Raw genomic sequence first — 23084 nt, 5'->3', positions numbered from 1 at the left:
GTGTCCCATTCTTACTGTCCTTTTCTATCATCTGGACATAAATACATACAGCAAGTGGATTTTAGTAGCTGAGGTAAGTGGTAGTTTAAATAACTAATTGGTAGGAAAGGAAAACGAAGAGAGAGCAGCTAAGCAGAGACAGTCAAGGCGGGGCGCTCTCACCTCTGCCACCGTGAGAATGCCGTACTGGATGAACTTCCCCACTGTCTCGTGACAAACTTGGTAAAAAGTCTGGCAGGGCTGGAAAGAAAGCCATTTAAAGGTGAGTCGGCCTCCCCTTCTCCTGAAGGCTGCAGAGTGGCTGTCAGCCCCTCCACTCCACCGCCTCCTCCACCCTGACAAAGTCCTAGGATCTTTGATAAATAGTCATGATAAGGCCAGAGAAGGGTCCTTTCCCAGGAATGGCCACGCACTTATGTGGTCCCAGCTACGGAGAGAGCTCCGGAGCCCAGTGCCCTGAATGGGATGAGCCCTGGAAGGACCAACTGCCCAGACCTTCTGGGAACCTTTGTCTCACAGTGAAGGCAGTTCACACGAGTAATGAACAAGAAACACAGCCTTCCAGTAACGGGAAAGACCCATAGAAAACACGAGGCCCACTTTAGAAGCCCTATCTGCCCACACCCCTCCTGTCAAACACACATAAAGAGCATGTTCAAGACGACCACATTCAAAATGCACACACTCGTGAATGTCCCAATCATGAGTCACATGAGAGAAAAAAAGTAACACAGTGCAAAAATAGGTTCTACTTGGTTTTGAGTACCCAAAATCTGCTTACTACGTAGACTCATTTTAACGGCGACTGGTGTAAGGATGTAATAAGGGGACCACTCATACTGCTGAGCCCGAGTGTGTAAGCTGAGGTGTTCTCTACCTGTTTATCATCTGGGTTCCAACATCCACAGTGCATGTGCTCCTTACTGACACCAACACAGCACCTTCTGCACAGCCACTGAGCAGTAACTTGGGGTCTGACTGAGAACTGCCAGCAGTCTCTCATGTCTCAGAGCCAGGGTCCTGGGCACCCAGCCAGACAAACCAAGACAGTCAAGGCCAAGCTATGCTAGTAGTCACTGAGACTGAGAGTGGACCAGAAAGCTGCAGCCACAGGACAAAAGCTCTCTAGAGAAAAGCAAAGGTACTTTATGTGTTCATGCAAACAATACGAAAGGGTCAGGGAGCACGGCGGAACCCTCACTCACCAGAGAGATGGTGCCTTCATTGGAAAGAAGGTAGCACAGGCTGGCTGCCTTCCGCACCAGCTGCTCCTGGCTGATCAAGCTGCCATTGCCACCAGCAGACCCTCCAGAGCCCCTCTTATTCAGAACAGCATACAGGCTGCAGGCTGAGGAAACACAAGGAACAGTGAGGGGCAGCAGGGTCATCAGTGCCGGGTGGCCCTTCTATTACCATTAAAGCTTATTAACAAAACCAACGGTCTGCAGGAGCCTCAGAAGTGTAAGCAAAACTCCACAGACTCCCACTCTGTGAGCAGGTCAGGTCCTCTGGTCTCCCACAATGCAGGGAAGGCAATCCATGGCAACGTTTTCACTGGAGATAAGCTACAGTGGTGCACCCCTCAAAGAAGGGCGCTTGCCGGCTAACGTACCTATGATGGCTTCCATGATGAAGACATGAAGCACCCCGTTGCTGTAGAAGTTGAGTTCGAAGACTGCAGGGACAGTTGTGCTGGGGGTGATGAAAAACTCGTCCTTCCTGCTAGTGTGTGTGATGGTAACACAGTTCCCCAGGAGCTGGATGGCATGCATGACGACATCTTCCGAATTCCCAGAGAATCCCAGGTCAAAGTCACGAGCTAGGACTTCCTCCTTCATCACAAAGAAGTCTTCCACCAATGTGGAGAGGTGGATGCCCTACGGAGAGACAGAAGTGGACTGTGACAGCGCAAAGTCTCATCTCCCAGACTTTCTTCCTACTGTGGCTGTCCAGCGTGTACGCACAGCAACAGGCCCAGACCAGCAAGGCAAGCGGTAGGGATGTCACGGCAGATGGCACATCACAAACCCTGAGCACAAGGGACCACCAAGGGAAGGAGACACAGTCTGAGAGTCGCGATCAGTGCTCAGGGAGGACCCCGCTTGAAGCACTCGCCTCCCGAATGTTTAGTTGGTGCCAACATACAGACCCCATGTCTGGTGTCAAGAGCGTGACAAAGAATACGAAGGACTCTCCCACAGCAGAGGTCCACAAGCCTATGATGGGAGGGCAGAGGGACCTCTCACAAACAGAGCAACTTCCCTGGAACTTCTCCAGCAGAATGCATACCGTGTGTCATTGAAATACGCTTTACTTTAGTTAACTACACACCAGAGCGAGCGAGCATCCTTCTGATCTAAACATTTACAGTCTGGCTCAATCTCATGCAACTTCTTCCCTCACTGGGCTGGTGAATTCTGGGCAGGACGTCCTGCTTCTGTCACTGTTCATCTCACTGCCTCAGCCTAAAACAGGTAGACACACACCCAGGTTTCCTAGGACCACCAGGACCACCGGACGTACCTGCCTGTGTCTGTAAAGGAGCAGGCAGGCCACAATGTGGGTGGACATGATAGCACAGGACTTGCTAGCAGCTGGAAAGAAACAGAGCATTAGTTGGCCTTGCTCTAACTTACGCGAGACCTTGGAAGTAGCTTGGCTTTAAACAGGAACGGGGAGCTAACCATATCTTCTACTGTCTTTCCTATAGCTGCAACTTACAATGGAAATATAACTGAATTTGCCAGTGTTCTGGTACAATGGAGCAACCACTAGCCATGAGACATATTCTATGTCAGACAATGAGGTTAGGCACATCTGGAACTCTAAGCCCCCCTCCCATCGTGTGCTTCGGCACGCTGTGGGCTACAGCCTCATTTCCCTCTTCTGTACTCCATGTGTAAAAATGAAAGTACAAGAGAGAGGAAACGGTAGACTTGAAGTCAAAAAATTAGGGCTAACTTTCACACTAATTGATGTCCTGATTTGGAGTGAATTCCCAAACTCTGGAGTCTCTATTTTTAAAACATGGAGACATTCACTGGGCTGCAAGAAACAGGCTGAAGGCCTGGTAGACACCCCTAGCAAGGATGCTCAATACGTTTGCATTTCCTCTTTCATTGTGGCCCAGAGAAGTGGGGAGGAGACACAGAGATACATCTAGAACACACCTATGCTTTGGAGTGTGTAGAAAATTATCATCATCTAGAAAACTATGAAACAGAGATGCCATTTGTGAGCCTCTGAAATGACAGTGGATTTAGAAATACTTCACTTGCAATTACAGCTGCCTCCAGTGTTTGCAATGTATCCAGCATCATTTAACAGTCATTAGGAAAAACATTTATGAAAAACTTTAAAACACCAATAAATACGTAAAATAAATAAAAAATAATTCAAGGCCACAAAATATTTTCAGGGACTAGACATCAGCACCACTGATTATCAGAAGGTGGCTTTTCTTACTTATTTCATTTCTGCCTTCCTTTGACAATTACGAAGAATCTGCTTTGGCATCCATATCTGAGGTGGGGGATACAGTCACATATTCTTAAGAAAAGTTCTCTGGGCTGGAGGCCTGGCGGCTCATGGGTAGACACCTGCTTAGAACGTGTGAGGCCCACAATTCCATCCACATAGCACACACACAATCTTCTGGCCGGGAGTCAAGTAGGAAAAGCAGCAACCACGGTGGGCTAATGGGAGACTCGAGCTGAAGGAAGGGACCCTCTCTCTACAACAGTGTTCACAGGCAGTGATGAGAATCTGACCAGAAGTGGCCCAGGAAACAGAAAGGAGAGCCAAGAGCCCTGGGACAACACAGTGCTATCTATGCTCAGGTTTTCAAGAGCAGAATGCTGTACTTGGAATTTAAGGACAGCTTGAAGGTGGCCGGCTCACCCTCTGCTCAGAGTTAGTCTGGATGCACTATTTGTGCACAACTATTCCAGGATAAAAGCAGAAGTTGTCAGAGCCACTGGGGGTTATCTGCATCCCCACAGCTGAAACAGCTGCAGGATGGGTAGCCACTCGACATTTACTGAGTTAAAATCTGCATGGGGCTAGAGGAGAAAGAGACACCCAACTATAAGCCCAGATATCATGCCATACAATAGTTCAAGTTAGTTATGAGCAAAAGGATCTACAATCATCCTGACAAAACCATGAGAATTGCTGCACAAGGACCTCTGGGTATTTTTCAGACACCCACCCACCCCTCGCTGTCACCTTCCTTCCAGGTTCTTGCCTATCAGTCTATGGAATAGGTGACGGACTCACGAGAAAGTAACTTGAGCAGACTCCCAGCCTGCACGGCCACACTACTCCACATGCCCTGTGACCTGTGCATAAGTGTGGCGTTCCACTTACTGAAGAGGATATGCTCGCCCAGGTTCGCAATCAGTCTTCTTCGGAAGGCTTCGTCCACTGTGTTTCTGGACTCGTTACTGGATGTGTCTTGACTTTCATCAGCAGCATCGTTAGGTCTAAAAGATTTGTAAAATCAGTCTTCTACACGTCAGCTTTATTTGATTGATTGATTGATTGATTGATTGATTTGAGATAGCATTGATTTTAGATAGCTAAAATTCCCTACACAGACTAGGCCCGCCTCAAGCTTGCAATGCTCCTCCTGTCTTCCAACTTCTGGGGTGACAGACATGTACCACACCCAGCCCTATGCAAAAATATAGGACTAACTTCTAAATGTATGAATAGTTCTGATCATCATATATTTTAAATTTAAATTATAAATAAATAATTTCTCTGGGTTGTTTTCCTCTACAATGTAGAGCCTAATGCATTTTTCCAGACAGAATACTTTATTTATTAATGACTAAACAGTCTATTAATACATCACCCAAACCCATTGACAGAAAGAATGCAAGAAGCAAGAGACCATGTTTTAGAACATCTGAAAACTCAACATCTTACCTAATATAAAGGAAGGGCTCTAAATTACACTGTATTTTCAGTTCTGGAAAATTCAATGCTATCAAACACTCTTTTATAAATCTTACTCACAATATGCATAACCCAAGCGATCCCCAAATAAATTCAGCTAAGGTATATATATCAAGTCATCTAACAAGATTCACAAAAAGGTTCAACACAAAATTATACAAAGCCTTTAGAGAGAAAGAGAGGGGGAGAGAGAAAGGGAGAGAGAGATGGGGGAGGAGAAAGAGAGGGAGAGAGGGAGAGGGAGAGAGGGAGAGGGAGAGAGGGAGAGAGGGAGAGGGAGAGAGGGTAAAGGGAGAGAGCGCAAGCGCAAGCATTCCCACATCTTTATCAAACCAAGAGGACTATCACCGCACTGAGGATGGAACAAGAAGGAGCATGCTCCAACTAACGCTAACCTACTGCCCCATACAATGCAGGAAGGAGAGTTCCCGAACAGGTGGGCTAGCACAGGGGCTGAACACCCTACCTTGTAGGAAGAATAGCTGGTAACAGTGCTTGCTCCAGAGAAAGGGGAGCAGACACAGGTTTCTGACTTTGGCTTTCTAAATATTCCTGGAAAAATAAAAAGGAAAGAAAAAACCCTTCATAACAACATATAAACTGTATTTTCGTCTTCAGCAGTTAAGAGGAACTGAGGACACAAGCTTCAGGCCAGGGCTTCCACAGACTGTCTCACCTTCAAGGAAAATGGCTGTGCAAAGTCCACCCTGACGTATCCGTAGTTCTTCCGCAGCATCCTGATGACGCCTCTCGCCACGCTCCAGAGACTCTCGTTCTTCTTGGGCTTGCCCTAAATACAGCAGGGAAGGGGAGGGTGCTCTGGTGTGATGCTGTTTCTTCTGAGACAGTCTCACTATGATATCCAAACCTGCAATCCTCCAGCCCTGCCCCCTTGCAACTGTTCAGAGACAGCCATGAGACACTATGCCTGGCTTAGAATAATTTTTTCATAGAAACTTGAATCCTACCTTGATAAGAAGAATGATATGTAAAGAATGAAAAGTGAGTGACTGGCAGTCAGGGTTGTCAACCTTCTGACTCTAAGTGGGTCAGGCCACATTCACAGCTACCCTGGGATCATGTGACCCACAGGCACAGACTGGACAGGCCTGACTGCTTTACCTGAAACCTGACAGAAAGTGCCTAGTATTCAAAGATGCTCACAGATGTAGTCGTGTCATTCAGGGGAGGAAACTGAGCAAAGAGAAAAATGTAACGCGAGCACATTGAGAACGCATTCCCTCAATTCACAAAGATACAGCTCAGAACAGCGAAGGACAAAATGACATAATGTCCTGGAAACTGCTCTCCAAAGTGGGGGATGCCAGCCAGTCTCACGGTGGCCTTCCCACTAATGAGACACTTTAAAGTATTTTCTTAACAAGTCATCCCACAAGGCACACACAGTGATGGCACAAACTGTCCAGAGCCATCAGTCCGCTATCCTTAAATCCTCCAGTAGCCAGGAACCCTCCAGATTCTGACACACTGGAGCACAAACTTTGAAGCACATGCTTTGCCCAAGACTTCCACACTAAGTCAACAAACCAGCCCTCTGGCACCGCACACAGCTGCTCAGAGTGGTCAGCTAGCGAAGCCATCTGGGAGATATGCCTGATGGACGGGGCGGTGCTTACAAACTGAGTACCCTTAGATTACAGCTAGCACTTCCCTTCCTCAACACACACAATCCACAGTGAACCCAGCGGGCTCCAGGAGAAATGCGCTGGACTAAAGAGCCTTGTGGGTGATTTATTCACACAGTGGAACATCTCCCCTGTGGGGTCTGAACTGCATTCAAGACTGAGCCTCACAAGTGACTGAGCTTACAGGTAATCAGATACAAAAGAACCACATAACATTATTATTATTAATTATTATTATATAAAGTTCAGCAATGCAGAAAACCAATCTCTCTGCAAGAGGCTGGACAAGCGGCTCTCCTGGAGGAAACTAAGAGGAAAGGTATGGGACGATTTCTGGGGCCCTGACGTCACTCCATCATCTGGGTGCTAGGTTCACAGGTGATGACTTTCTGATATTCAATCTAAGTGCTTATTTATGACTTGGGCATATTTTGGCAAAAGTTTGCTGAAAAGATCCATCCCATTTCTCACATCAGTTTGCAGTTGCTCAGCCAATGTGACCCAGCGGTCTTCAGGATTCACTGAAATTCGCCCAGAATCAAGTCATAGACCTCAGAGAGGAGAGCATGGATACCCACACTGCCCACATAGTGGAGATCACAGCTCACTGACAAGTAGCTTTCCACCTGCAATCCCTTGATCAAGGCCAGCACTGACGTATGAGTTCACGTACTTCTCCAAGCCCAGGGAAACACAAGAGACTCACTCACAAGCTGACAGACACAATGAAGGCAGCTCACCATGCCCATTCAGGCAGGGTTCAGATAAGCAACAAGAAAATCCATGTTAGCAAAATGCCACTCTGATCTAACACTAACCATTCAATATAAAAGCAAAGTTTGAAAGGCGAAGACGGCCTTGTGTGGGCTGGCTCCTTACCAGCTGTTCACCATTGTAGTGGCCTTCGATTATCCGATCGTAGGAGATGCCCACAGGAATGACAAGGATGTCAGGGATGGTGTTGGAGGACAAAGTGTCCACTATCACCGACAGCAGCCCTGCCCGAGCACAGGAGGTCTTCCCACTCCGGGAGCGCGTGCCTTCCAGGAAGATCTCCAGGAACTGCTGCTGCCGGAGCAGTTCAACTATGTGCTGAGACAGGAGAGAATCAGATGTGAACTAGGACCTCGCAATTCAGCTGCGCTTAGAACAGCAGAATCTTAAGACGAAACAGGGGAAAATGTAACGTCACCACTAACTAATCATTTCCCCTTATCCAGAACTACAGAGCATCCCACCAAAGTCATACGGGGCAGATTACAAAAAAAAAAAAAAAAAATGGTGACTCATCTCTGGCCAGTCATCTCCCAAATCAAAGAACAAATTTATAAAAATCCTAGTTACAACACAGCTCCATCGCCCTCTGTGATGGCTAACACTACAGCGCTGAGGGAAATTAAAGGCCATACGCACCCCATGAAGCAGCGCTCTATAGAGAATGTCTTTGCGTCCATCTGGGGTTTCATCAAGCCTCCTTCTTATGAAGAAGCCCCCAAGCTTGTGAATCAAGGTGCTACAAATGAAAGAAGGCACGAATTACTTATAAGGAAACATGGAGAGACTCAAGTGTCAAGCTACTCCACAGCACTGTCCTTGCAGACAGAAGTCCCGTGACATTTGAATGTTGACAGTGGAAATGCAAAGCTCAGTTTTCATGCCGTCAACACGCTTCACCCATTCCTCAGCCTCTGGAGTACCGTTGCAGAAGTTCTAAGCCTCTGGGGTACCGTTGCAGAAGTTCTAAGCCTCTGGGGTACCGCTGCGGAAGTTCTAAGCCAAAAAGGAGTTCTGATTTGATGTCATCCTCAAAGGTTATGAAACAGTTTTGAAGATTTTGAAATGCTTCTAAATTTAAAAGTAGAGAGTCACTGCCTTCAGTTATATATCCACTGGTGAGTCCTCCAGGCTCCCGTCGACAGTCTGTCCAGTGATCATGCAGTTGGGAAACCTCCAGGCTCCAGTGGACAGTCTGTCCAGTGATCATGCAGTTGGGAGTCCTCCAGGCTCCAGTGAACAGTCTGTCCAGTGGTCACACAGATGGGAGTCCTCCAGGCTCCCGTGAAGTCTGTCCAGTGGTCACACAGATGGGAGTCCTCCAGGCTCCCGTGAAGTCTGTCCAGTGGTCACACAGATGGAGTCCTCCAGGCTCCAGTGGACAGTCTGTCCAGTGGTCACACAGATGGAGTCCTCCAGGCTCCAGTGGACAGTCTGTCCAGTGGTCACACAGATGGAGTCCTCCAGGCTCCCGTGAAAGTCTGTCCAGTGGTCACACAGATGGAGTCCTACAGGCTCCCGTGAACAGTCTGTCCAGTGGTCACACAGATGGAGTCCTACAGGCTCCCGTGAACAGTCTGTCCAGTGGTCACACAGATGGAGTCCTACAGGCTCCAGTGGACAGTCTGTCCAGTGTTCATGCAGTTGGGAAACCTCCAGGGTCCAGTGGACAGTCTGTCCAGTGTTCATGCAGTTGGGAATCCTCCAGGCTCCAGTGAATAGTCTGTCCAGTGGTCATGTAGATGGGAGTCCGTCAAGCTCTAGTAGATAGCTCTGTCCAGTGGTCACACAGATGGGAGTCCTCCAGGTTCCAGTGAACAGTCGGTCCAGTGGTCATGCAGTTGGGAGTCCTCTAGGCTCCGGTGAACAGTTCTGTCCAGTGCTCACACAGATGGAGTCCTTCAGGCTCCAGTGGACAGTCTGTCCAGTGATCATGCAGATGGGTGGTCTTGGTTAAACTAAATGGCTCACAGCCTGGACAGATAGCTCAGGAATTAAGAGCACTGGCTTCTTGCTGAGGACCCTGGTTCAATTCCCACCACCCACATGGTGGTTCACAACCATCTGTAACTCCAGTTCCAGGGGATCTGACATGCTTTTCTGAACTCCTTGGACACTGGGCACACAAGTGATGCTTATACATACATGCAGGCAAAACATTCATACACATGAAAGAAATCAATCTTAAAAAAATTAAACACAAATGGGTCACATACACAAAAGAAAACAAAAGTAAAAGCCATGAATGAGAAAGGGCTGACTGGTAGGGATGGGGTAAGGTTAACAGAGGTGAGAGAAAAATAAGAGAGGCTGAGGAGGGAATAATCAGAATATACTACATACATCTATGAAACTGTCAAAACCAAATCAATGGCTGAGCACGGTGGTGCAGCCTTTATCCTCAGCACTCAGGAGGCAGCGACAGGGTTTTCAAGTTCAGCCTGGCCTACACTGCTGGCCAGCCAGAGTGACAGAGTAAAATCCTGTCTTGGAAACATAAACAAACAAACAAACAAAAAGAATTAACCAATAAAAAGAAAGTTTTTTAAACCCTATCCATGCTCTCCAAACTCTTTCCAAAGAGTCTGTCTTAGGCTTCAGACAAATAGACACTGGCCCATGGCAGATTTGCAAAGTGAACCAATGTCCTTTAAGGAAAATCCTCTCAAATAACTAGTGAGGTCCCATGGGAAGAGTAATTTTATCAAACCAAAATCAAATATAAAACAGGAAACAGGGGCTAGAGAGACAGCTCAGCAGTTAAGAACACTGGCTGCTCTTTCAGAGGACCTGTGTTCAATGCCCAGCACCTACATGGGACAGCTCAGAACCCTCTGTAACTATAATTCCAGGGCGTCAGATCCCCTCTTCCAACCTATTGTCTAAAAAACCAAAACCTAGGTTCATTTGCACACACAGAAACAAAACAGTTCTGCTGCCAACCCCAAGACTCTTTCTGCAACACTGTTAAGTTTAGATATGAAGTTGAAAGTTTGTCAGATTTCCTGAATATACAGTCTCAAATGGAGCAACTGTCTTCAAACAGATGTTAGCGTTCACACTGGTGTGAGTAGCCATGCTATATTAAAATGTTAACGTACTCTGGTCTCCTTTATAATCTGTATATGGAAGTCAGGGTGAGATGTGGGTGAAGTACGAAATCACTCTGAAATTCTCAGAAGAAATTCAGTGAGAGAACAGTGTACCCTGAGATGTGCTGTCACTGTGGAGATGTAAATGTGGCGAAAGAAAACTGTGGACAGACACGTTTGTCTACAGTCCGCTGTATCTGAAGGAAAGGCAAGCCGAGCAAAGGCTGGCATGAGCTCCTGAAAGGAAACGCTCAATTATGAGAAATTATCAACACTGACACTTAATAAAAGCCTCATGAGAACTAGATGAGGAACGACCACAGGAGAGCACCAGCAGAAGAGACACCTTAGTTCTGAGAGCAGGCCTTCCTGTGTGTCTGTGTCTATCTGTCCCTCATTCTGTCTCTCTGTCTCTGTCTGTCTCTCTGTCTCTGTCTCTGTGTGTGTATGTGTGTGTATGTGTGTGCACATGCGTGAATGTGTATGTGTATGTGTAGATGGCACGTGAGCCCAGAGCACTACCATGAGCGTCATTAACCAAGACCTATCTATCTATAGTTTGAGACTGGGTCTCTAACCGGCCTGGAACCTGACAAACAGGCTAGGTTGACTGCCCAGAGAGGCCTGAGGTTCTGCCTGTCCCAACACTAAGATCACAAGCAGACACCACACCCACACTTTTTCCCACCTCAGATCCTCAAGCCTACAAGCAGTTTACCAGCTGTACCATCTTCCCAGTCGACCTTGTTGATAATGTTTAATTTAGCTTCTGTCTGTTGGTGCTGGGAAAAGATACCTGGAGTATCACACGCTTGTTCTAGTCCTGGGAAAGGAAAGCATGTTCCTCCTGTAGGCTGGCTGTTTGTCTGGGCTCCCATTACACAACAAGCTATTTGATAGCGAGGACTGTATGTGTCTTGTCCATGTTTGCTTGATGCTCAATGGAATAAATCCACTGACTTCTGCTGATGACATCTGTCTGGCTAGCTGCAGCACCCTGGGAACCAGGACAGAGCACCCTGCACCATGAGGGCGAGGCCAGGACTCTGGATGCCACTGTAGGAGTCTCCGCCTGCCAGGCCACCAACTCTCCCTACAGTTTCTCTCTGTGTTCACCCTCCTAAGTCACGTCAGATCACAGGGCTGGCCTCAGTGCTCTGCGCTGCTCGGAGTTAAAGTTCCATTTCTCAGTTCCACCCAGTCCTCGCTGGCTCCTCAGCGAGCAGACTTAGAGCAGATCCAGTCTCCTACACCCTCGTCCGAGCTCCACATGTGGACAAGACCTGACTCTTGGGAACTTAGCTCACTAATTCCTTTAGTGAGCCTCTGCCCTCTTCCCCAAGAACACAGCTATACTTCTGATGTAAGCTCTCATCATTTGCCAGAACTCTCACAACCGAATCAAAATTAATTTCTTCAATTCTAGAATGGCCACTCAACATACAGATCTGACCAGATCAGTGTTCAAAGCCAAGACAGACACCAACCCTCAGCTCAGAGCTGCTCTTGAACTAGCCCTCACTATCCATGCAGCTGCCCCTCCAGCCTCTGGCCTTTCCTTGAGCTGCCAACTTACCTGCTTGCCCACCCACCACATTCCCACCACCTTGCTCTTGAGTTGCTGCCTTTGAACACACTGCTGCCTTTCAGTAGAATGCACAGCATCCTCTGGGAACTCAGAGAAACACCTCCTGGGTTGCATCGGAATCTCTCCATCATGAGGTCAAGAAAACAGCAGGGCCAGTGTTGCCAGCCTTTATCTACCACAGGGCTAGCACCTAAGCCTCCTCTGACAGGGCTGGTACCATACCCTGCTTCACTACTTCCTAATAGCCGTCCATCCACCTGACGAACACTGCCCCTCAAGCTTGCCTAGGCACAGTCCACCATGCAGCCCGTACCCAGAAATATGGTGAGGAACAGTGTATACCAGCCAAAGGCTACACAATGAAGCATTGGTTTTCTAATAAACAGGGGCTAATGCCACTTTTATAACATGTATCAAAGATAACAAAAAAGTGCCAAATTCAAACCAATCCTTTTTTGTTTTTTGAAACAGAGACTCACTATACAGCCCTGGCAGACCAGTAACCTGCAATGTGCACCAAGACAGCCTAGACTTCAGAAATCCACCTGCCTCAGCCTCTTGAACACCATGACTAAAGGCATGTCCAACATGTCAGACAGAACAATCTTCTTAATACCTTGAATTTGAAACGAAGCTGACCTCACCTGAAGATGGGAATGTTGAGATTATTGCCCGAGGCGATGTATGGCGCCTTGATGTTATGGCAGAAGAGAATGAAGGTGAGCAGCAGATAGTCGATGTGGGATCTATGCACCGGCAGGAACAAGAGCGGCAGATTCGTCTAGGGTAGAGGGAGGCGCCAACCTTAAAGCTCAGGTGTTACCGGTCAGTCCCACTTCGCCACTGCATTTGGTTACGGTCACTCATCACTGGCTAATCATTGACTCACTCTCTACAAACATGCTCCAGTGATTCTCCAGGGCCTACATATCCAGATATAAGATCCGCTACTACAACAACAGCAACTAGTGGGGGAAGAATCAACAAGTTCAAGTCGACGGCACCTCTTCTGAGACTCAGTCTTCATTACGGAAAATGAGCAGAGCTCTTGGAGCCAGGCTTGGTTTAAAACTAAGAAAATGACTTACTATCTGTGATTTGGGTTAATGTTTCCCTACCACCTACGCCTCCATCTCTGTCTCCCTGTGTATAAAACAGGTATTACGTGACCTGGTGTTCAGGGTTGTCCCCAGGTAACTTAGAAAAGCAGTCCTATACATTTTTGATAGGCCCTGCTTCTCTCCCCAAATCAACTGCAGTTATCACAAAGTGGGACACTCCCAAAAGCCTCCAGAATCCCGACAGCACAGGGGAGACTCTCTAACAGCACACCACACCCTCAGGAGAGACAGAGGGTAGAGCAGATAACCTTACCTCAGTTGCAGCTTTAACCATCTCAAGCTGACCCTTGTGAATCTGAATGTTCCAGAAGAAACTGTTGAAGAGCTTTAGCAATACCCAGCCAGTCAGCCTGAAAGAAATATAAACATTTGAGTCCATACAAACATAGACAAACATGTGTATGTTATAAATCTACATACGGTTCACTTTCCTCCCACGGCTTGAGTCTACAACCTAAAAGCACTTGTAAGTGACTTCATGTGTGTGCACTTAGGTATCTGGACTGTGAATGAGTATTCTAATGTATACAGACATTGCTCACATGAGTATCTTCCTGCTGTGGACTGTGAACACACTTTCCTCTGAAAGCACTCAGTCCGGCAAAGGTGAACATCATACTAAACTAGTAAGCAAAAAGGACCCTTCTAACACAGGCACCCATTCCCTGTAGGACACGAGACTCAGCCATCTGAGGAGAATAGGCGACACCCATAATACAGTAGCTGCTACCAATCAGCAGGTACAAAGGCAGATCGAAGCTTTATCATGCTATTTACATTTGAGTATGTAGATTTCACACTGAAATACATCAACATCTTTGCTCACATGTTTTCCTTCAGCTAGGAAAGGAAGATCCAATAGTTATAGAAAGATAATAGTGATAGAAAGACGCTGGCTTTGGCCTCAATCCACCATCCCCTAAATACCTGATCATGCCTGGGGAGACAGTAGCAACCATTTCCTGCAGGATCTTCCTGGCTTTCTTTTTCACTTTCTGGATGGCTTTGGACTGCTGCTGGGCAGATCCATCTGGGCTCAACTCAGCAGCCACTTCAGCAATTGCCTCTTGGATTCTGATGTCAAAGTAAGAGTCAGACACTGAAATTGATCATATGTTACTGGGCACATTTGGTATTTTCTAAACTGTGGCTATAAATGAATAGGATGGGAAAACAGAATAAAATGTCCATTGTCTTTAATGTGCAGAAAATGCAAGTTCTCTTGAAGAAGTAGTATAGCAGCAAAAGAGAAAGTTCAAGTTAGGACCATTAGCCTTTGCTGTCTATCAACACTGACAGCCAGGGCTGAGCAACGGCTCAGTGGTCAATAGTATGCACTGCTCTTGCAGGGGACCCGAGTGTGATCCCCAGCACCCGCATTAGGCAGCTCACAACCGCCTGTACTTCCACCCCATGGCTTCCTCCTGCTCAGACACATACTCAGATACACATAAATAACAATAACAATATAAAAAATGGGCAACACATTCCTAAGGCAAAGAATCCCTTATAAATCTGGACAGATGTAACCATTTTACTCAGATCCTCTGACTGCTAGCGATAAGGAAAAAGGGCATGTGTACACTGCCCACAATGGAGAATGTACTCAAAGAAAATGCAGATTTTGTGAAAATGGCTTTATGCGACTCAGTATAATGAAGAAAGTAAAACAACGGCCACTCAAAAGTCAAAGTAGTGGATGACTTTCCTTCAGAAATCATAATGTCATTGTTTATATCGTCACAACACTGGAGCATGTAGAACTCCATTAAAATGGACGGAACTATTTACTTCTTGTTCTCCAGTTATTTCACAAAGGCAGAGCTCAGGATCGAAATCAAGACAGACACAGGAAATATGCCAAAGGAAAAGCTCATCCCAGCAGACAGATCCTCTTGACTGAGAGCGTTTCCATCACCCTTGCTACCTGGAGGTTTCAACTAGACAGCATTTACTGCATGAGCTAGGATGTCACTGTCAACTATTCAACATTTAACGTGTTTTCCTAAGTACTACGAGCCAACACCATTGGGGTTGGGGCCACCACCCCTGACACGGCTACAAACAAACAAACTTTATGAACTCTAAGCTTTCAGTCACCCCATCTCTGGTCCCCAGCTATACTGAGGTGGGCCACACCCAAGAGGCAAAGCAGAGAACTCTCACCGAAGCTCCTACCGTTAGTGGCTCAGGAAACCACCCCACAAAGCATGGAGCAAGATGAACTTTATGTCTGATGACAGGACTGTCCGTCTGTCTACACGGCACCCTCCACACAGTCCATCAGACAGGACTGTCCGTCTGTCTACACGGCACCCTCCACACAGTCCATCAGACAGGGCTGTCTGTCTGTCTACATGACACCCTCCACAGAGTCCATCAGACAGGACTGTCCGTCTGTCTACACAGCACCCTACACACAGTCCATCAGACAGGGCTGTCCGTCTGTCTACACGGCACCCTCCTCCACACAGTCCATCAGACAGGGCTGTCTGTCTGTCTACATGACACCCTCCACAGAGTCCATCAGACAGGACTGTCCGTCTGTCTACACAGCACCCTCCACAGAGTCCATCAGACAGGGCTGTCCGTCTGTCTACACGGCACCCTCCACACAGTCCATCAGACAGGACTGTCCGTCTGTCTACACAGCACCCTCCACACAGTCCATCAGACAGGACTGTCCGTCTGTCTACACGGCACCCTCCTCCACACAGTCCATCAGACAGGACTGTCCGTCTGTCTACACGGCACCCTCCTCCACACAGTCCATCAGACAGGGCTGTCCGTCTGTCTACATGGCACCCTCCACACAGTCCATCAGACAGGACTGTCCGTCTGTCTACACAGCACCCTCCACACAGTCCATCAGACAGGACTGTCTGTCTGTCTACACGGCACCCTCCACACAGTCCATCAGACAGGACTGTCCGTCTGTCTACAGGGCACCCTCCACACAGTCCATCAGACAGGGCTGTCCGTCTGTCTACACGGCACCCTCCACCACACAGTCCATCAGACAGGGCTGTCCGTCTGTCTACACGGCACCCTCCACCACACTCCACTCTCCTGACTTCCCTCAACTTCTTTTGTGACTTAACACTTACCATTCAGAAATGCAAGCATTCCCTAGAGAGAAAAGCAGAGAAACCACAGAAGAGGCTCAACTCCCTCTCTTCCCACTGCCACACCCAGCTGTCCCCACCTTCTCAACAGTGCCCTGCCTCACCTGCTGCTGTTCAGTACGTTTTCAGTGACGTTGTTGGCAAACATGCCCTTATGGACGTCCCGTTCTTGAACAAAAAGGATGTAAGAAAGACGTCTTGCCAGCCATCCTCGGTGCCTGCAACACACAGAGAAACTTCTCAGCAAGTCCTGCATACTCCATTACACAGTGATTTTCCACAGAGAGCGCTGGGGTCACTTATTCCAGCCTGCAGCCCTAGAGGTCAGAATGCTATGCAGCTGTCTGGCTCATTACTTTCATAGATTCTCAGGGAAAACTAAAACTTGGAAATTGTTTATCAATACTTAAATTGTCTCATTTTTCTGACTAGTAATCCAAATCTGAAAACAGAAGAGCTATCTGACTTAATCAATAGTACTACAAAGACAAGCAAGTGGGATGTTACTCATTAGCTATGTAGGAGCTGGGGGACAGAGGTGGGGACAGCTTGGAGCTACAGCCATAGCCTACAAAGAAGAAACTTGGCAGTCTCTTCCCAACACAAAGGGCTATATTGTTTTGTATTTAAGCATTCTTCCAAGATAATCACTGAGCCTCAAAGTGAATTAAAAGCTAATCAAGTCAGACGTCCAGCTGTAAACACGCATCAGGTCTAAGCAAAAGGACATACTGGTGGAGGAGATGGCCACCACGTGCTGAGGAGCTAGGGGACACAGAGATGCACATCAGAGTAAGATGCTGTGACTCTCACTGTGTAATGGCTTGAAACAATGTATAACAATGACCGAAAGCAACATTGCTATTTCCTCCATGTGACACCAGCAGCAGATTCAAACAGGTCAACAACTCAGAAGGCGTGGAGTGGAAGTGTCTGTGAACACTCCTGTCGCCTGACTCTTCCTTTCCTGTCATGGGGTTCTGAAAGGTGAGCTCCCGGTGCCATATTCTCCCAAGCCCTCTGCGATGAACATTTCAGATGACGACAATAACAGGAAGCCCAGTGTTCCCTGAGATGGCTTTGCAACCTCCTAACATGGATTTGTGTGGTGTGGACGTGTGGGTGAGAGAGCATCGAGGATGTGAGAGAGTGAGAGCACATGCGAATGTGTGCGAATGGCCCAAGAATGTGTGGCAGGACAATGCACACCCAAGCTTGCCGAAGCTTTCAGCCTTCGTCATTTAACACACAAGAAGCTACACAGGCAACTTGTTTCATGAAATAGTTTGAGCTACCATCAGGTCAAAATAGCTGATGCCTTTTAAAATATCTTAAAAACTGTTCCAATCAGAGATAACACACAAAAAAATATGGCTTCATAGGTAAAATGTCTATTTACATAAAAAAGAAAGTTTATTTACTTAGGATCACAGTCATGTCTACTAAGAACAAGAAATAAAAACAAATTTCATGGATCAGTCTCTCCTCTCTGCTTTAAATTTAAACAGAGGAGACAGAGAGGAACCTGTGAAATGGAAGGGAAATGCCTGGATTTGGCCTCTGGTTTTATTACCAAGGCAAACTTGAACACACAAGCGGGTCTGGTACTCTCACCCAGGACCATCTTCATCTAGTTTAGAGCAGTGCCATGGAGGACCAAAGCCACGCACCGCCTTCTTGGAGCACCTTTCTAGAACCCCAGAACACCACCGACCGCCTTCGGGCATCTGCTCTTAGAACCACAAGGACTGTGGTGGCTTTGGCTGCTGTTTCTCTTGCTTTGCAGACACACTTTTCTAACTTTCCCTTATAGAAAGCAAAGGCCCCTTTGTCCCCGGCACCTGCCAGGTCCCTATGTACTGGAATTCAGAAATCAGAACTCCTTTTTTTAACTTATCTTCACTAAATAAGTCAAGCAGGGGACTGACAGCAGGGAGAAAGGACACAGGTAGACAGACAGCGAATCTGAGCACAGTACAGAGACTGACATCATGCAAACACAATGAAACACACCATCTGTCCAGGAGACGCTCACTCATAAAGGGGCCTTACTAAAGAGGGCTCTACAGTGGGGAGATGTCAATCACTGGTCTTAGTTTTCATTCCTGTGTTGGTGTATGTCTGCACACATGCCAGTACACATGGCAGCCCGAGATGACTCAGGAGCTGACACTCCTTCCATCATGGGTTTCAGGAATCAGACTCAGAAAGTCAACAAGCTAAGCCATCTCAAGGGTTCCATTTATATGTTTTTGGAGTATAAAATAGCTACAATGTATCATAAGACATGCAAACCTACATCTCTTGTCAAAGAAATACTACTGCATAGCAAAAGTCAGTATCTACATGTGTTAAAGAATACCACAGGTGACAAACAGGAGAGCAGCATCAACCGTGACGGCCTCCAACTGCCATTCTGCTTCTGATCTTTAAACGAGCTCGCTTGTGCCAAAGGCTCACATTCTGCCCACTCTAGACACCACAAGTACATCTTAAAGTATGCTAATTACCATTACAGTTTTACTTCTAAGACTTATGAGAAGTATAAAAAATGTCTTTTTACCTTGTGTGAGTTTCATTGATATAAATAACATTCCGCAAACCCAGAGATGGGATACTGGGGTTGAAAAACCTTTCCTATAAAAACAAAATGAATATAGACATGAATTCACAGCTGGGTTGATGGTCATGAATCCTAGTAATGTCTCTAGAAGACATCCAAACTTCAAGCATAACAGTAGCAATTGCTGCTTCCAAACTTGTAGAATGAAGAAAATATATATTTTGTTAAATAGAACTTTTTCTACTTTAAAGATTGTCACTAACTGAAGGTTAACTTTGAAACCTCCATGGTACCCCTTTCCCACCACCGCTCTCTCCCCTACAGAGTAGGGACCTACAATCAGCTTCAGTCACAAAGGCACAGATTTCAGTCTTCCCCAAATGCAAACTATCATTCTAAATATCAGTTACTGTTTAACCCCTCAGTGCACAAGACACATGAAAATTACCCATGGTATGTGTAAGAAAATTGAGACTGCCACAACCTGAGCATTCAATCTCCGATATTTCCACTCTGTAAAGCAGCTGAGCACCTCACAGTCACCTAAAAGTGTATCTTCCAGTCACTCTCTTGACGGGAGATCTTGAAAAGATAGTCTACCCCTTTAACAATGTGAGCAAAACAGTAAAAGTCCAAAAATAAATGCAATAAAAAAAAACGTGTCAACAAGTTGTAAAGATTATTGCAATGAAATCCCTTTATCAAAAACTGGGGTTTCAAAGACTAGATGTCAAATATCAAGAACTATAAAAAACGTACTAACAGATTATTTTAAATGAGCATGGAAGAAAGTCAAGATGAATGTAATTCCATCCATTACTACCTTGACACAAAAAGCAACAGCCTGTTACAATATATCCAGCCAACCCCAGACCATAGTCTCACCACCACTAGCTCCGGCTGACAACACACTGTAGCCCTGCAGTTGCAATACTGTTTGGTGTAGAACTGTAGTTAAGGTATTACCTTGCATTCAAAATTAGAATTAGGTGAGAGGTCAGTCTAAAAAGAAAACCCACGTGGCCTTCTATTTAAATCTTTGTTTCCACTGCCCTCTAAATGCTAATTGGCCTCACTCCTGGACTGGCAATCTTCATGCCTTCAGTGGTAGCAAATTCCTGCGTTACAGCACTTACAGTTCGCAAGGCACATCTCTAACAAGCCATTCTTGAGCAGACCTCAACACTGAACAGGAACAGCAAAGGATCTGCCTAAATCTCACCAATGTTAATAAAGCCCTCTATGCAAGCAGAGCTGAGCCTTCTGCCCAGTCAGCCTCCAGTGGAGAACGCAGCCAGCACAGCCAGCCATTCACATGAGTTACTACCACACTCTGTAAACAACAGCTTCTGAGTCCTAAACATTTGGTCCACCCCAAGAACAGCTTGATAATACGACCTTTCAAAACATAACTCTCGCCTTAGAGCAGTAGGGAAAAAGATCCTATGGTTGCTAACTCATCCCTGCACCAACGCCATCAGCAGCTCACCTTTCACCCAGTCGGCTCTTCTCATTTCTCAACAAAATAACAAAAACCAAGAGCATTCTTGGGGGCTAAAAGTCAACACCTACCAGGTACTGAGCATGCCATCAACTCTATGGATGTTAACTCAAAATCTACTCTCCCCCTAACTGTAGATCAGAATTACTGAATAAATGGAGTAACTCCATTTCTTTACTGGAAATGCTTGAATTGGTTCTGCACGAGTCAAATCCAGTCAGACAAAAACCAAAATCCACAAAACTGATGCCCTCTGTGGTGAGCAGGAGCGTTCTTACCCAGCTCTGGGGCGTGCAGGAGTAGCAGCACCTTCCCACAAAGGGCCTCTTCCGGCTCATGAGACTCTCCTTCCACTTTAATGTCGCAGATCTGAAGAACGTAGGTTTGAACCCACAGTCACCCTGATAAGTATAAGAGAGAAATTATGTCTAAATGGCAAGAGGCTTGTTCTCATCTTCCTGGTCTCTAAAATTAAGATATTTCAAATAAAAGAGAAAATTATGCTGTCTCTTTGAGCAGCATAATTACATGGGCCTTGAGTGTTTTCATGTAAAGTACCTTGTTCCACAATCATTTGGGAAAAGTTTGTTAATAAGAAAAGGTTGGTTTCCTAAAACTATAGTTTGTAACAGTTGCTGCATGCTCAATGCAGCATTCACAGGTTTTATCACAGTTCTGGTGCTCACCAGAGGACAAATGGATAAAAACACGACATACATATTATCCAGTGGAATATTATTTAGTCACAAAAAAGAATGAAACCCAAAGAAGCCTGGAGTTCATTATGTTAACAACAGCCAGGACACAAAGGCACCCACTGCCTTTCCTACACGTGTAAGTGGAAAATGTTGATCTCAGAGAAGCATAGAGTAGAACAATAACCCAAACTTATAAAGGTCAAAGGAACTTGTGACCGTGGGGTGAAGAAATCAGACTACTGAATCCCTAGCTCAGCCAACATTATGCCCTTCCAAAACACCCCCAGAGGAAAACTATGAAGGCATGACACAGTGAGCAGTTGTTCTTATGATACTTCAGAGGAAAAAAAAAAAGTACGCTTAGTGACATTCTGTCATCAAAGCATTGAAAGGCAGAGACACGAGTCAAACCCTGTTCAGGCGTGTTCAGATTTCTCCTTAACTTTGAGAGATAAAATAATAAACACTGATAAAACGATCTTAAACATAACCAAATATGCCAGGCATTGGTGCTGCACACCTTTAATTACAGCACTCGGGAGGCAGAGGCAGGTGAATTTCTGTGAGTTCGAGGCCAGCCTGGTCTGCAGAGTGAGTTCCAGGAAAGCCAAGAGTACACAGAGAAACCCTGTCTCAAAACAAACAAACAAACAAACAAAAATAACAACAAAAATAAATAAATAAAATATTGTTGTAAATTTGTGTTGAGATATTTTAAACATTCCATATTAATTTGAAATAGTAACCCAAGAAATGCATGCTCTTACAATTAGTTTAATAAGCAAGCTTCCTATTTTCAAGGCTTTTAGATTTGTTTCCATTATAAAATTCATGCTTTCCCAATATAAGTTGTGGTGTGGGTACTGAAAGAAAAAGAATTTACAAGCACACCACCCAACACAACGACCACCCAACACAAGGGCTACTGTGTAAACAGTAAAAGCCTCCGGGATCTGCTTTGTATGTAATGTGATCGCCATTTTGAAATTTTCCATCCAGGTTTTTTTCCCAATGAATAGTGGTAAAAATTTTAAATTATTCTTAGACTGCGAGAACACACTTCTAACGGCTGAAGGAGTTCCCACAGCAGGAAGCAGGTTCTGCAATGATTAATCTCTACTTGATACAGGCACATAGTTCAGGTGAACTGTTCTGAAGGTTTAAGCTTACCCAGTCCTCACTGGCATGTTTACATCGGCCAAGGCTGTACTCTGATGAACCGTGCAGGTAAGAAACATCTATCGTGCCAAGCATCACTGAAGATTCATCCATGTCACCGTGTGCAAGGACCAATTCATGAGCTGTAAGAAATAAGTAGTACTCAAGGAAGCATCCTGAAAGTGCTGATCTCTACAGGATTCTGCTCAGTAACTGAGTATCAGATGAGCTGACCGACTAGTGCTGTAAGTCACTGCAGAAAAGCTCCAGCGTGGTCATGGAGCACTCGCTTCTCTGGCCTGCTGTGCTTATGTATCTGTTAAGCCACCCTGATTAGAGAGGAAAGTCAACATTTGTAAACCAGTACTTCCTGAACATACAAGGATACAACGTCTGTACCCTTCAGATTCCTGAGCAACTTGTGAGAACGAACAGGTTAACGCCAGCATGCAACAAATAATTATTGCACTTGGTTAATAACTGAGCAATTCCTGAGAGGATGAAGCCATAATTTTTTATTATTTATTTATGACTATGTATGCACATATGTGCATATGCATACGAGGGCATGAGACCCCCTGGTCTAGAGTTACAGGTGGTCGGGAGGCACCTGATGCAGGTGCTGAGAACCAAACTCTGCTCTTCTGAAAGACCAGCAAGCATGCTTAACCACTGACCATTTCTCCGGCTGCAGCACAAGCTTACTTAGTGTGATATATGTTATATGTATGGGTACAGGGTTGCTTTTTTATAATCTTTAAAAACTTTCTTATACAGTTTTTAATTATTTTATCTATGTGCTCTTTCTCACCTAGCACTAGATTCTTCTCTTAAAATGTACGGTTAGCAATGTTCT

The 23084-nt window shown here is 45.9% G+C and overlaps 1 protein-coding gene across 4 annotated transcripts in view; it reads right to left on the bottom strand.

Moving 5' to 3' along the window:
• Window positions 1–23084, bottom strand: part of Gpam (glycerol-3-phosphate acyltransferase, mitochondrial) — a 55097-nt gene that overhangs the window by 6182 nt on the left and 25831 nt on the right. For all 4 annotated transcript variants that reach the window (XM_041661453.1, XM_041661452.1, XM_041661451.1 and 1 more), the window contains 16 exons: window positions 22241–22371; window positions 20651–20773; window positions 18872–18945; window positions 16413–16526; window positions 14111–14257; window positions 13437–13533; window positions 12707–12843; window positions 8022–8121; window positions 7488–7700; window positions 5639–5752; window positions 5429–5514; window positions 4369–4484; window positions 2524–2594; window positions 1613–1877; window positions 1206–1348; window positions 163–240 (listed from right to left, as the gene is read on the bottom strand). In XM_041661453.1, coding sequence (XP_041517387.1) covers window positions 163–240; window positions 1206–1348; window positions 1613–1877; window positions 2524–2594; window positions 4369–4484; window positions 5429–5514; window positions 5639–5752; window positions 7488–7700; window positions 8022–8121; window positions 12707–12843; window positions 13437–13533; window positions 14111–14257; window positions 16413–16526; window positions 18872–18945; window positions 20651–20773; window positions 22241–22342 — 1980 coding nt within the window. In that variant the 5' untranslated portion in view covers window positions 22343–22371. The remainder of the gene's footprint in view (window positions 1–162; window positions 241–1205; window positions 1349–1612; window positions 1878–2523; window positions 2595–4368; window positions 4485–5428; window positions 5515–5638; window positions 5753–7487; window positions 7701–8021; window positions 8122–12706; window positions 12844–13436; window positions 13534–14110; window positions 14258–16412; window positions 16527–18871; window positions 18946–20650; window positions 20774–22240; window positions 22372–23084) is intronic.

This window comes from Microtus oregoni, unplaced genomic scaffold (assembly GCF_018167655.1).
Source record: "Microtus oregoni isolate MIOR12 unplaced genomic scaffold, Mior012 000012F_ref0000307, whole genome shotgun sequence".
NCBI classification, from domain to species: domain Eukaryota; kingdom Metazoa; phylum Chordata; class Mammalia; order Rodentia; family Cricetidae; genus Microtus; species Microtus oregoni.
This window is presented reverse-complemented; position numbering and strand designations above follow the sequence as displayed.